The following is a 14,154-nucleotide window of genomic DNA, read 5'->3' on the forward strand; positions in this document are numbered from 1 at the left end:
GTTTCTGTATAATCCTGATTTCACTTTTTTGTCAACTTAGAGATATTTTAAATATTTAAATCCAAATGTTAATTGTTACACTTAAATGTTAAAAGTAAATGCTAATTTTAAAATTGAAATCTAAATGTTAAATCTAAATTTAAATGTCAAATTTAAATTTAAAACTAAATGTTAAATCTAAATTTTAAATCTAAATCTAAATGTTAAACCTAAATCTTAATCTAAATGTTACATCTAAATGTTAAATCTAAATGTTAAATCTAAATCTAAATCTAAATGTTTCGAGTGAAACTAAATATTTAACTAATATTTAAATTCAAATGCCGGTAACAGGAAGTAACAAAATAAAAGCTTGAAGAGGTCAGAGTTTCCTCTTCAAGAGCCTCATCTTTCTCCAGATAAACAGGGCTGAGCAAACAAAGATAAACAGGGACAACAGAAAATTCAGCTGAAAGCCCATAGAGAGCGAGAGAGACTTATATCAGAGGTTCATAATGTAAATAGACCAACATCTACACTGTATTTCTATGAAGCCCAAACAATATCTTACACAAATTCTGCCACATTATAAGGAAACAATTGTCTCGGGTCCCCTGCCTGGCCCTGATTTTCAATCTCTGTCTCCTGCATCTGGCCTCACTGTCTCTCGGTGGTGAAGGCACTGTACTCCGCACTGCATAAAGAGAGGAGGTCAAAGGAAAATATTTTTGTAATGATGTTAATCTAATTTTATATAAATGCAACTTAACCCTAATTCCATCTTTTTAAGTGTGTTTCCTTTAAAAGGCAGCCTTTAAGGATTTAGGGTGAAGCAAAACTGAATGAGATGAGCTAGGTTTGAGAGTTGCCTCTCCCTTTCAGTACAAATGACTGAATTGTGCAACTAAGCTCAGTCTACACCTCTTATAATGACTTGTAGGTAGATGAATCAAGACATCTAATCCAAAAACAGTTTACAGGTTGCTGACAGTGATCCAATTGAGGCTGACAAAACAAGAACAAAAAACAAACTGGTGCTTAAATTCTGTCAGGTTGGCATTTTACAGTAAGCTTTGGTCACACTACATGACTTTCAATGTCTTAAGATCACTGTACTGTTCACACTACACGACTGTCTTGTACTCAGGGGTGTTGTGAGCAGAGGAGCAGAGGGCAACCATAGCACAGTGCCCGGGAACCAAGTACAGATTTGACAAGTGTTTTAACCTACTTCTTCTTTGACGCGGTGGACTTTCTTGCAGTCTGTCATTTTCATTCCCTTGACTGATGAGCTCACTTTCAATTGTGGAAGGTGACACTGTATGAACTAGATTACATGATGTTATGGACAAAAGAGGGGGAAATATATATCAGTAATTGGAAACAAAGTACTTAACATTTTCTAATTACCCAAATCTGAATTGTGGGATGAGCAGAATTAGAACAGATAATTTTTTTTTTATAAATAAATGATAAAGTCATTGCAGTGAGAAAAACATGACAGATCAGTCAAAGTGCGCCCCTTTGTGGCTGGCTATAGTGGCTACAGGTCATAAGTCCTTCATAAAAGTGACACTAAATACTCAAAGTACTCTTCAAATAAAGTTTCTCCAAACGTGTTTGTTATTTTATGTGTAATATCACGATAATCCATGTCCAAGAGTCCATTTCCACGGATAAGATTTATTCGTTATTTTCCACTATAAACACACTCTGACCTCCTCGAGCTTTTATTTTGTTACTTCCTTTTACCGGCATTTGAATTTCCATATTAGTTAAATATTTAGTTTCACCCGAAACATTTAGATTTAGATTTAACATTTAGATTTAGATTCAGATTTAACATTTAGATTTAGATTTAACATTTAGATTCAGATTTAACATTTAGATTTAGATTTAACATTTAGATTTAACATTTAGATTTAACATTTAGATTTAAATTAAACATTTAAATTTAGATTTAACATTTAGATTTAACATTAAGATTTAGATTTAAATTTAAAATTTAACATTTAGATTTAGATTTAGATTTAGCATTTAGATTTAACATTTAACATTAAGTGTAACATTTAACATTTGGATTTAAATATTTAAAATATCTCTAAGTTGACAAATATAGCTGTAAATGTGCAAAAAAGTGACTCTCAAAAATTCACACCAGTTTTTTAAACATGGTTTGGAGCTAAATGTGAAAGAATGTTGCTGTTATTTTCAGCGTGAGCTGCTTTACAAACGGCAGCCCATAGCAGCTGTGTGCAGAAACTTTACAAACTGAACTTTTAGATAAACACACTCAGATGTTTAGTTTTGGACACGTGAAGGTCACATGTTTCCTTGGTCTTTAACAAACTGATGAAGACCTCAGCCCTTGAGGAGGAAGAGTCATTTCAGAGAGGTGTGGTATGCAGGGCCTCTCTCTCTCTACCTCTCTCTCTCTCTCTTCCTCTCTCTCTCTCTCTCTCTCTCTCTCTCTTCCTCTCTCTCGCTCCCGCTCTCTCTCTCTCTCTCTGTAAGAACACACATAAACCACATGACCTCTGAGTCCTCTGCACGTCTGAGAAGCCTACGAGGCAGTGAGGAAGGCGCAGAGATCCAGATGTGGCTGGATGTGGCCTGGGGGGAGCGGGGGGGGGCTGCATTCACCAGGTCATGGGTCAGGGTTTGCAGCGATGCAAACATGTCTGGCAGCTGCACATTACAATTACACTCTGCAGTCGTCTGGTAACGTGGCGCCACCGGCCCGCTCCTGACTGGAAGATGAACAGATGCATGATGGGACATGGTCAGATCATCAGTTTGCATGCTGTGGGAAAGTTTCAGCACAAAGTTTCCCATCAGGGCAGAGCAGTTTCTTCAGAATGATGCTGAAGGTCTGGAACCTGTAATGTTCCATATTAAGTTTATATAGATTTATTCATGTATTAATTGTGTCTGTGGCCACAGGTTGATAATTAACATCGGTCATCATGTTCCAGTGCTCTCATTATGACATCACTGTATTTATACTTCATTACTGGACCTGTACATCAGCAGATACATCAGACGACATGTGTGTGTCTATTCAGAATCACAAAGTGAAGATGCAGCTCTATAGAATCTGAAATGTCGGTTTCTTCCTCACATGAAGAGTAACGAGCTGCAGACACCTAGTGGTGAGATGAGGTCGGTGCAGCTTCGTCTGTGTCTGCGGTCTGCGGTGACAAATTGCCAGCAGCTGTTGCTCATTTCACATAATCCCAACTCATAGGGCTGAGGCAGTCACTCCTCTCTCTCTCTCTCTCTCTCTCTCTTCCCCTCCATGCTCTGCAGTGAGGGGGGTGGTGAGCAATTGCCAGCAGCTGTTGCTCATTTCACATAATCCCGCCTCACAGGGCTGAGGCAGGCACTCCTCTCTCTCTCTCTCTCTCTCTGGATGAGCAGCAGCAGCAGAGTGAGCTGAACTTCACAGGGAGAAGTGTGTGTCCATCACGAGGGGACGCTCTTCTGGTGAGAGGACACTGAGTTGTGTGAGTTCTTTTGTGTTCTCGTGCTCTGTGCAGAGAGGTTTACTCCCGTTACACGAGATCAGGGACAGAGGCAGGAGAAAGTCCTCGAGGAGGAGATGGAGTCACGTCCTGTCACCGCCTGATGCTTGTGACTTTTCTCTCACACTAACATCTAGCTGAGAGTCTTGATCGAGGATATTTAATCACCGCTGTAGAATCTGTGTCTGGTCGGAGGCAGCTGAGTTTATCACTGGATCTCTCAAACAACCCATTTCTCCAAGAAGAACCAACTGTCACAAAGCCCCAGGAAACTGATCAGTTTCTAATTCACACAGCTTCATTCAGGGATTCCTCCCGAGGATCCAGGAGGTGGATGGAAGCTCCAGACTTGAGTTTAGAGAAGTTCAGAGAACAGATTTCAGCTCCTTGAATGTTAATGTTCTTCAGGGGCTCAGAACTTCTGCTCTACCTCAACAGGGCGGTGGAAAAGGCAGTTTCCTGTAAGATAGTTAGGAATTTAAATTCTTTATTTGCAATAAAGGCAGAAGGGGCGGCCTTGAGCAGTTTGAGCCAGATATAAGTCCTTTATACAAATGATTCATAAATAACCCTGGCTGCTTATTGTTAATAATGAATTTTATAATTGTTCTGAATTCTAACTTTTGGTATTAAACCATTATTCCCTTAGACTCATTCACATCACATCTATTTCAAGCAGCTATCTGATAAAGTTAAAGCTGGAGGTTGGACAGAGTGACTTTGTTGACATTGTTTTGTTTCGTTGTTTTGGTTTCGAGGATCGTGATCAGCAGGACATTATTTGGATGTAGCATGAACATCATATTCCTTTCTCCAATGGCCCACATGGCATCAGCTGTGTCTAGGCCTTTCATGAAGAGAACATTTTGCTTAGCAACTCTCAGAGTAATAGGAGCGTCACGGAGAGCGGCTTCTTGTCACTTCCTGGATTCCTTGACAAGAAGCGGGGGACTACAGCTGTGGACCAATAAGGGAGAACCAAATTGATTTGCGTCGACTCCCCTTCAGTCTTTCATAACCAATCATATTAAATCTACTGTTATAACTATATCAACTACTATAACTACCTATTGCTAACTCATTTAGTCTAGCATCTCAATAAATACTTGAATTGGATCAGTCCGGCTCTTCTCATATTTAGGATAAACCCCCTCAACAATAGCCTGTGTGGCTTCCTGTGTTTGTTGTCGACTGCCAGCTCCAGATGACTCTGAGTTCTCAGTGTGAATACTTCACATTCAGTTGAGTGTAGTTTGTGTTTTTCTCTTGTGTGTCAGGAGAGAACAGTGAGAGCAGAAAGGAGAGGAACTAGAAAAGGATGGAAGACTGTGACCCAGCGCTTAGCTTTCCCTTTGCTTCATTAAAAAGGGATTATTTGAAGCTGTGTTGACACTGAGAGATAAAGTTTCCCCCTGAGTCTCTGCCCTCCTTCACACTCTCTCTCTCCTTCTTCCTCCCCCTGTAGCTGTGTTGAGAGAAGCCCGGAGTGGAGCCCGGATCCTGGGACTGAATAACCCCCAAACGTCACAGACGCCCCCCTGCCTCCTCCGGTCAATCAGAGCAAACTGTCCTGAGCCGGACAGTGTCCTCGTCTCCGTCCTCTGCCTCCACATGTTCCTTCAGCTGGAGCGGAGGGCAAGGCACGCAGCCTGCCAGCCGGGGTCATGATCTCCGTGACGGGGATGGCGTTCAAGAGGAAGCTGGTTCTTGCCGTGTTGACAGCCGGCTCCCTGCTGTGTGTCTACGTCCTGTGTGTGAACCTGGAGGGGTCCTGGTCCATAAAGCCTTTGAGAAACCTCCATGGCTTCAGCCAGAAGCCGAACAGGTGGGTGACCAGTTGAGACAACTTGAGGCCAAAAGGTCAAACTGAGGCAGCCACAGAGATCTGGACGTTTGGTCCCAAAACACTGATCCTGCTTAGTTCACCCAGATAGTTTCATTTAGAAGAAATCCCATCATCCCAGTTTGAAACTATCTGTTGAAGATGTGTCGTCTGCAGAGATGAACCTGAACATCACCAGGGTGTTTTTCATTCATCAACATTAAACAACTGAATATTCAAGAGATTCAAGATTCAAGATTTTTATTGTCAGATGCACAACAATAACATTAACGTTATTTTGAAATGTTTCACTGACAGGCACTGAAAGACAGTGAGGCCCTATTGAAATTGTAAGGATTATTATTATTTTTCAGGTCATTGGCTTTTTGAGGCTTTAACATGCTCAAATTCATATTTCATCTTCATGATGATAAGGAATTTTGGGCATGATTACTCAAAAAATGGGCGGAGTGGAAAAGGCAGATGAGCTTTTAAATAAGCACAGGTTTCAGTCCCCCACTGACTTGAAGTGTAAAAGAATATGTGTGAGAAGGATGTTTGTTCACTACACTCATCCACTCTGTTGTTTTACTGCCCCATATGTTTGAAATGTTTTTACAAGGCAACAGCACACATTGGTTCAAACCCATGACACATTTTTTATTACTCTTTCAATATATTAAGTGTCTATTTATATTAACAATAATATATATTATATTAAGTTTATGTTTTTATTCGTGTAGCTGCCAGTGATATAGAATTTCGAAGGAAACGTTCCCTGATGGTGGCATCAGAATCAGAAAGTGTTTATTGTCAAGTAGGTTTACACCTACAAGGAATTTGCTCTGGTTATTGGTGCATGCAATGAACATAGAAACATAAAAACACAATAAATACAACACACATAAGAAAAGCAATAAAAAGAAACATTATATATTTAATCACTATTTACTTCTTTTTTACTCCCTTTTCTAATATTTATACAAAGTAACATTTATTTAGACATAAACATATCTAAGTAAAAATATATAATATATAAAAAATATAAATAGTGAAGTAAAAAGTGAAATGCAAGATGCAAAACAGTGAACAGACAGTGAGCATTAAACTAGCATCACATCCTGTTCTCACACAGAGTGATATTGGTTTCATCTCATTTCACTTTCCTCATAGAACCAAATAAGTTGATTAATTCCTTAAAGGGCGTGCGGCACGTTGAGCGAGGCCCAGAGGATTTGTTTCCAGCATCGACCTCCCGGGCTCACTCCACATGTGTCTCTGTCTCCCACAGCAGCTCTGGAGACTCTGAGGAGCCTCAGGACAGAAGGAACAGCAGTGAGCGGTGGAGCCATCCCTCACCGGCCTCCACCCGTCACCCAGAGCATCCCTCTGCAGCCGCTCTGCAGAAACACACACGTGCACACACTCCGCCTCCAACCTCAGAGACTCAAACAGCCGCCGGGCCGCAGGCAGCCGCTAGGGCCACGTCCAGGCCTGAAGCTGTGGGGGGGACCCGGAGCAGCACCAGAGGCCCCACAACCCCCCAGTCCACTGAGTCTCCGTTCATCGGAGACACACACTACATGGGTGAAGACGTCCCTGCACAGACGGTGAGTTCTCCTAATGTCCAGACCTCCACCCAACAGTCTCCTTACCTTCAATCACATACTCTTAGATATCAGTTCCCTTAATGTGCCGGATTCTTCTCATCGAGATCCAGAAACATTCCAAAAACATTCTATCTCCCAAGTTTAAAGAAGGTGAAAAACATCCTGGAGTTCCACCGCCTCAGATGTTCATAGAAATCTGTTCAGTAGTTTTTTTTCCATCTTGTTTACAAACAAACAAACCTTGGTGGAGGTGATGAAATCTGTGAATCATGGTAGAAAGTCTTTTCTTGTTTATAAGCACGAAGGCTGCATCATGGGCGGAGGAGGCTGCAGCTGCTGGACACCTGGTTGTCCTCAGACGTTTCCATCCTGCTGCAGCTGGTTCTGTCCCAGACGTGTTCTTACTGGAGGATGTTCTCCCAGTGAGTCTGGAGGTTTGACCCTGAGGTTGCTCGACCTCTTCAGTGGAGCTAGCGAGGCTGCGTGTGCACTGATGGTGTGGGACGTGCAGGTTGGAGATAAGACGTGTGTTTGTGTTTGATAACAACATGGAGGCGTTGTCTCCTCCTCAGAACTGCACCGACGGCGTCGGAAGCCGAGTCGCTCAGACACTATTTGGTGGACGGTTCCTGAGGCGTGTCCCGGTCCTGCAGTGGGCCAATCACGTGAGCCGAGACCAGTACCAGCGTCTGAGTCAGTACTCAGGACCTCATGGCTGGGGGGGGGTCGACTACAACAGTGAGTGTTCTTTTCATTTCTTTGTTTTCCTCTGGATCTTTCATTCCTGCTGGTTAAGACTCTGTGTTCCTGGTTCCTTATTATATTCCAAGAGAAATAAAAGTAGAATCTCACAAGAAAGTACAAAAGGTATCGACCAGTATTTAAGACTTTGTGTTAATGTTGAAGTGTGTTTATTAATGATGTAATACAATCATATCAAAATGTGTGTATAGACAGTGAAGGTTCTCCAGAGCCGACACTGTTCCTTCATGTTGTGTTTTCTAAGATTGTCGTTATAGATGTAGTGTTGTGGATAAATGTCAGAGGAAATGTGTGTCTGTGTGTGTGTGTGAGCGAGCCCACGCTTTTCTTTCTTTCAGACCAGTTTCAAATAACTGAATCTGAGGGCGGACGAAATGACACAGACACAAGAAATAACTAAATAACTGAAAGAATCTCTTGTTCAGCCCAGTGAATCTTTCCCTGATTATTCAAAGACCTGAAGATGAATTCTGTTTGTCTGTTGTCTGTTGTCTGTTGTCTGTTGTCTGTAGCGCTGCTGGAAACTCTCTCCGTCCTCAACTCCTCCGCTAACGGGCGGATGCTGGACGACTGGAGCCGCCGCAGCAACGGGTCCTCGTGCTCCCGCTGCGCGGTGGTGGGGAACGGGGGGATCCTGAAGGACTCAGGGAGAGGGCCGGAGATCGACAGCCATCACTACGTCTTCAGGTACAACTCCCACTCTCCAAACTTCTGTCTCTGGGTTGAAAGACTAAATCAATTCAACAAAATAATCATGGAGTTGGTTGAAGACAGTCGGACTGTTGTGTATTTGCTGTTCTGTCTGAAGGAGACTTCACCGAAACCTGTTTTCATCCCTGGGTGTGTGTCTGTGTGTGTGTGTTGTGTTGTGTTCAGGACCAACGGGGCGATCCTTAAGGGCTTTGAGCAGGATGTGGGGTCTCGCACCACCCACTACACCTTCTCCACCAACACCATGATGAACTCCATGTCCAGGTACGCAAGACTGGGCTTCACGGGACCGCCGCTGTCTCAGGTCAGGACCAGGACACAGGACGTCTGTCCCAGTGGTGAGATCAGGACCTAACAGACGTGTCTGCTGCTGTCCAACAGGAAACACGATACGTCTTCCTGCCCGACCAGGAGCGGGACTACCTGCTGATGAAGGCTGCAGCCACGCACACCACGGTGGAGCGAGGGCCGGAGCGAACCAAAGAGTGAGCGTCCATCACGTGGGACTTTGAATCTGACTTTCTCTTGTCGAGCGTGTTTCTGTGAGAATAGAAGTGAGGGAGCTAAAACCAGGTGTTTGAGACAGAGGCTGAAAAGAGGATTTGCAGGAGAGTCGTGAGTTTTCTCACATATCATCCACAACAGGAAGGTTCTTGGTTTGAATCCCAGCTCTGCCCGGGTGTCTCTGTGTGGAGTTGCATGTTCATCTCATGTTTGCAAGTTTTTCCAGCTCCACTGTCGACAGTGTGTGAGTGATGTGAAGAGGTGCAACATGATGTTATCACACTTCTGTGTGTCCTCTTCTACTCAAGTGTTGGATCTGATTATTTAACAGACTAAGACACTGGTTCCACATTCACACTGTGTCCAGTGTCTCAGCCCTCGCTGCTGTCGAGGGACACGTCCCGAGCGCTTTGTCCTTATTCACATGTCCTGTATTCTTAGTGTTGGAGGACTCTGGGATCTTTGTGTGACGTTGTGTTCCCTCCACAGTCCCACCAGATACTTCGGACAGAACGTGACCGCGGAGAAGATGAAGATGTATCATCCCGACTTCGTCCGTTACCTCCGGAACAGGTGAGCCAGTCGTCTGCGTTTCAAAAGGCGGGAAATGAGAATAAAAGAGCAGCAGCAGCCGTGTGGGAGGAAAGTTTCAACACAGATGGTTTCACTTCATCTTCCTTCATTGTCCTGACTCTGCAGATTTCTGTTTGTTTCAGATTCCTTCGATCCAGGAATCTGAAAACTCGTTTCAAGCACATCTACCGCCCCACGACCGGCGCCGTGATGCTGCTGGCTGTGCTGCACTCCTGTGACCAGGTAGCATTCCTCTCTCCTGTCAGTCTGCACATCTTCATCTTCTACTTCCCACAGGACAAGGCTGCACCCGCCTGAGAAAGTGAGAATGTTTGACCCTCGGCGGTTGAGTCCTTGTTGAGACTCGTTCTGTCTGTCTGACATCGTGAGGCCTTGATTACATGCAATGATTAAACTGTGAAATACCACAGGATCTGTTAGATCATAAAATCTGTAACAACCGGCGGGGGGGGGCAGAGAATCAGGTGGAAGAGCTCGAGTGGAAACATGGAACAGGTTCCTGCCTCACTGTGGTTTCCTCTGTTGATGCAGGTGAGCGCCTACGGCTTCATGACCCCGGACTTTAAGAACTACTCTGACCACTACTACGACAAGACCTACCACCCGGTGGGCTTCTTCGTGAACCACGACATGCGCATGGAGCTGACTCTGTGGCAGCAGCTGCACCAGGCCGGCCTCATCACCCTCTACATGCACAAGTGAATTCAGGTCGAGCAGGAGGCAGGAGGCTCAGGGCCCAGAGTCTAAAACAAGCAATGGGCTCGAATCCGTTTTACAAATCAAAAAGTTTTCTTTCTTCACAAGTCACCAAACTCTAGTTCAGGAGTTGACTGGCGCTCGGCCTTCTAGCTTCTTGTTGTGGTGCAGTGTGTTGACGAGTCGGCTGCTCAGTCAGCCTCTTGATAAGATCTGTCCCGGCCCTAAATAGACGTCTGGACGCTGCTGGCAGTGACCGGCCGAGTTGGACATGTGCCAACATCTCTCTCTCTCTCTCTTTGTGTGTGTGTGTTTACTGTACTAACTGCTTGTGTAACTTTCAATGACTTCACAGTAGATTAAAGTTTATAATGCAAGATGTATAATTTGTTAATAAACAACAGAAATAGTTAAACAAAGTTTCTTGAAAGAATCATTTGTCACAAAAAATGTTTGGTCACAACGTCCAATCAGAATCAGGAGCACAGGCGCAGTAAGAGGGTGATGGTGCATCTTTTAAAACTAGATGAAACCTCTCCACCCAGTTCTGTAGTGTTACAGGAATCTGCACTGACTTTTAATGAGAATTCTCCCCTGACCCACGTCACTCAACACGTCAGTGGAACTCCGTCCAGTGGTTTCTGTGTAATCCTGATTTCTGACCAACATAACACAAGAAGAAAACCACTGCAGCTGTGTGCAGAAACTTTACAAACTGAACTTTTAGATAAACACACTCAGATGTTTAGTTTTGGACACGTGAAGGTCACACATGTTTCCTTGGTCCATGTCTGGCAGCAGCACGTTAAGACTACACTCTGCAGTCGTCTGGTAACACGGAGCCACCGGCCTGAGGGACGACGCCCGCTCCTGACTGGAAGATGAACAGATGCATGATGGGACAGTTTCCCATCAGGGCAGAGCAGTTTCTTCAGGATGATGCTGAAGGTCTTGAACCTGTAATGTTCCATATTAAATATATATAGATTTATTCATGTATTAATTGTGTCTGTGGCCAAAGGTTGATAATTAACATCGGTCATGTTCCAGTGCTCTCATTATGACATCACTGTATTTATACTTCATTACTGGACCTGTACATCAGCAGATACATCAGACGACATGTGTGTGTCTATTCAGAAACACAAAGTGAAGATGCAGCTCTATAGAATCTGAAATGTCGGTTTCTTCCTCACATGAAGAGTAACGAGCTGCTGACACCTAGTGGTGAGACGAGGTCGGTGCAGCTTCGTCTGCAGCCTCGATCAACGCACCACAAAGTTTTGGCACAATATTCTTGTTATTGTGAAAATGTCTTCCACTAACACAAGGTGCTGATGTGATGAACATTAAGAATCTTTAACCCAGAAGCTCTGAATGTCTTTAGTAGAAAGTGAAGTGTCGGGCAAACATGGCATCAACATTTCAGACCCTATAAAACCCAGAACAATGTGATTTATTCATTTCTGTGTTTTGGTTATAATACAGAATCTGTTCACACAAACTCAGGAAACAGCCAGTGAGCAGTTCAATGACCAGACTTTCACTTTCACTCTGCTCTGATATCACATCTCCTCCGGCTGCCTCAGTCCCTGGTGCTCAGCTGGAGGAAGGGTGTGGTTTCAGGAGTCTTCATCAGGTCTCAGAACCTCTTCCTCTCCTCCAGCGCTCACATGGTGGAGAGCAAGTAAACTCTGTGACGTCTATTTCCTGGGTTCCTTCTCCATCGTCACCCTGTCTGAGAACTCTGTAAAACAAGCGTGTGCTATTATTCATTCATGGCAACATGTCCTGAATCAGTCCTACAGTTTGAATCTCAACATTTCCCCCTCAGCCAGGACAAGTCTCCAGCTGCTGTCACTCAGTGGTGACTCCAGGTCGCTGCATCAGAGTCTGAAGATGGAACCTTCACCTCCGGATCAAGGCCTCGGCCTCCTCATCAGACAGAGGAGCTGACAGGGCGGCGCTCGGTACACTGGACAGGATGTAACTGCAGAAATCACAATCGTATTGAGAAATACGATTGTGATGTCTTGAACCAGATCAGGTGATCCAGGAACCGGCTGTAGTGGAAGTTTCCTGCAGAACCATGAAAGATGTCGTCAGGCCATGAAACCATCACCATGACTCACACATGAGGTCACTTTAGAATGTGTGACTGCATCAAACACACACACACACACACACACACACGTTCTCATGTCCTGTGGCATGCGGCTGATGTCCGGCTCTGTGAGTTAAGCGCCCATGGCCACAGCGTCCTTCTTCACCTCCTCCATGTTGAGGTCTGAGCTGAGACGAGGGAAAGCACCTGTTAAAAACCTGATATCTCAATAAGCTGATGGTGACTTGTTGTAACTTCATGAGGTTCATCTTCAAGCTGACGTTTCTAGAATAAGATTTCAATCAGGAGTTAAACCATATGAGAAAATGGTACAAGAGAAATTGAAGCATTTCTTGTTTTTATGTTCATTTCCTTCCTTCCTTTCCTTGTTTCACTTTTGCTGTGCCTCCTTTCTGGTTTTAATTCTATATTCTTTTTGAGCATCAGTCTTTTCCTCTTCTGTCTCTTTTTTCCCTTTATCTATCATTTCTCATATTTCTTATTTCTCCCCTTGTCCTCATCTGACTCGAGGGTGGAAGGAGAGACGTGTCAAACAGACTCAAACATCACAGCTCATGTGAAAATGAAAGTGCACATATGGGATCAGAAGCTCTGAAATGATCTGGGATGTTTCAGGGACCAGTCAGTGCAGAGTTCCTCGTGCTGAGGGGGGTCATGGACATTCTGGGTCTCCATCTTCATAAAGTCTGTCAGCCTCAGAGGACTCCTCGTGTCAGGAGTCAGCACACGGCGTCTGGCTCGCTGTGTTGTTGTGAGTCGACGTGTGCAGTGGATCAGTTGTGTAACCAAGGAGCAGAAGCTGTAAACAGTCTGTGAAGGTGAGGCAGCACGTTGCTCGCTTCTTTCATCATTCTCCTTCTCTTCTTTCACTTCACTCTCACACATTTCACTCCATCATTTGCACTTCAAGACGTCTCTTATCAAGCGGAGCTTTGTTCTCGGAGCAGAGGTGAGACAGACACATCAAACAAACCACTGAGCTCGGAGCTGCTCCACGTTCTGAACCGACTCCACGGCTCGTTGGACAAATTAGCATCAAGATGAAAATGAAGAAAAATGATTTGAAGATTATTTAAAGCACTTCTGAAAACACTGGAAATCCTCAGCAGATAGTTGTTGACTGTACAGACGAGCAGATCGAGTGCTACTCACCAGATCCAAGGTCTCCTGGAGCGACTGACCCCCCCCGACTGTCTCTTCTATACAGGAAGGATGGATCCACCAGTGGCCTTGCACATGTCTCCCTCTCCCCAACGGAGCCCTTCTCCTCTGAAGTCCTGGCTCCTGCTGCAGCAGACCCCCCCCCCGTCTCCCCTGATGCTCCGGGACAATCAGTGATGAGGTTGAAGTGGAGGACAGACGCCCGAGTCGGGGGGGGGAAGCAGAGGCCATGAGGTCCTGGCACGGCGCTGGAGGATTATTCATTGTTCAGTGCGTCTGGGATATTTCTGCAGTGTCCAAGTTCTACAAGTCAGTTCTGAACACATCAATGCTGCAAGATTTCATAAACAACCCGCCACAGTGCAGATATCAAACCAGCTTTCAGTTCCTCCCTCATCTCGTCAAGTTCCATCATCTCACTAAAGGACTTTCAGCTTCGTCTCTCGAGGTTAACTTTCAAATAAAAGTTTGACAGGAGAAGAAGAACCAGCCTGAACCAGAGAGACAGCGAATCCTCAGGAGATTCTCCTGAGACTCTGAGACACAACATCACACTCAGACTTCTCTAATCCATCGTCCTCTCTGTTCTTATGTGTATATATGTTTTTACACTGTTTCTATCTTATGGTAATTATAGATTTAATCCAGCAGCCTGACTCTATGGAC

The 14,154-nt window shown here is 44.4% G+C and overlaps 1 protein-coding gene across 5 annotated transcripts; it reads left to right on the forward strand.

Moving 5' to 3' along the window:
- Window positions 1-3,312: 3,312 nt before the first annotated feature.
- Window positions 3,313-10,621, forward strand: LOC133931864 (alpha-N-acetylgalactosaminide alpha-2,6-sialyltransferase 2-like). 5 transcript variants are annotated; one of them, XM_062378813.1, is made up of 10 exons: window positions 3,313-3,465; window positions 4,969-5,328; window positions 6,617-6,935; window positions 7,508-7,673; window positions 8,210-8,384; window positions 8,574-8,712; window positions 8,790-8,893; window positions 9,402-9,485; window positions 9,629-9,728; window positions 10,038-10,621. In XM_062378813.1, the coding sequence occupies exons 2-10, from the start codon at window positions 5,168-5,170 to the stop codon at window positions 10,206-10,208; spliced, it is 1,419 nt and encodes a 472-aa protein (XP_062234797.1). In that variant the 5' UTR covers window positions 3,313-3,465; window positions 4,969-5,167; the 3' UTR covers window positions 10,209-10,621. The 5 variants fall into 5 exon arrangements, with proteins under 5 accessions (XP_062234797.1, XP_062234796.1, XP_062234799.1 ...); XM_062378812.1 differs by having other exon boundaries at window positions 3,322-3,465; window positions 5,034-5,328; XM_062378815.1 differs by having other exon boundaries at window positions 3,327-3,485; window positions 6,620-6,935.
- Window positions 10,622-14,154: the final 3,533 nt, after the last annotated feature.

This window comes from Platichthys flesus, chromosome 20, assembly GCF_949316205.1.
Source record: "Platichthys flesus chromosome 20, fPlaFle2.1, whole genome shotgun sequence".
NCBI lineage: Eukaryota > Metazoa > Chordata > Actinopteri > Pleuronectiformes > Pleuronectidae > Platichthys > Platichthys flesus.

Excerpts from the sequence above, each read along its gene's own strand:
- LOC133931864 (XM_062378813.1), top strand. The coding sequence starts at position 5,168 with ATGATCTCCGTGACGGGGATGGCGTTCAAGAGGAAGCTGGTTCTTGCC. Across the intron at positions 8,385-8,573 it reads AGCCATCACTACGTCTTCAG|GACCAACGGGGCGATCCTTA; the intron begins GTACAACTCCCA and ends TGTTGTGTTCAG. Across the intron at positions 9,729-10,037 it reads TGCTGCACTCCTGTGACCAG|GTGAGCGCCTACGGCTTCAT; the intron begins GTAGCATTCCTC and ends CTGTTGATGCAG.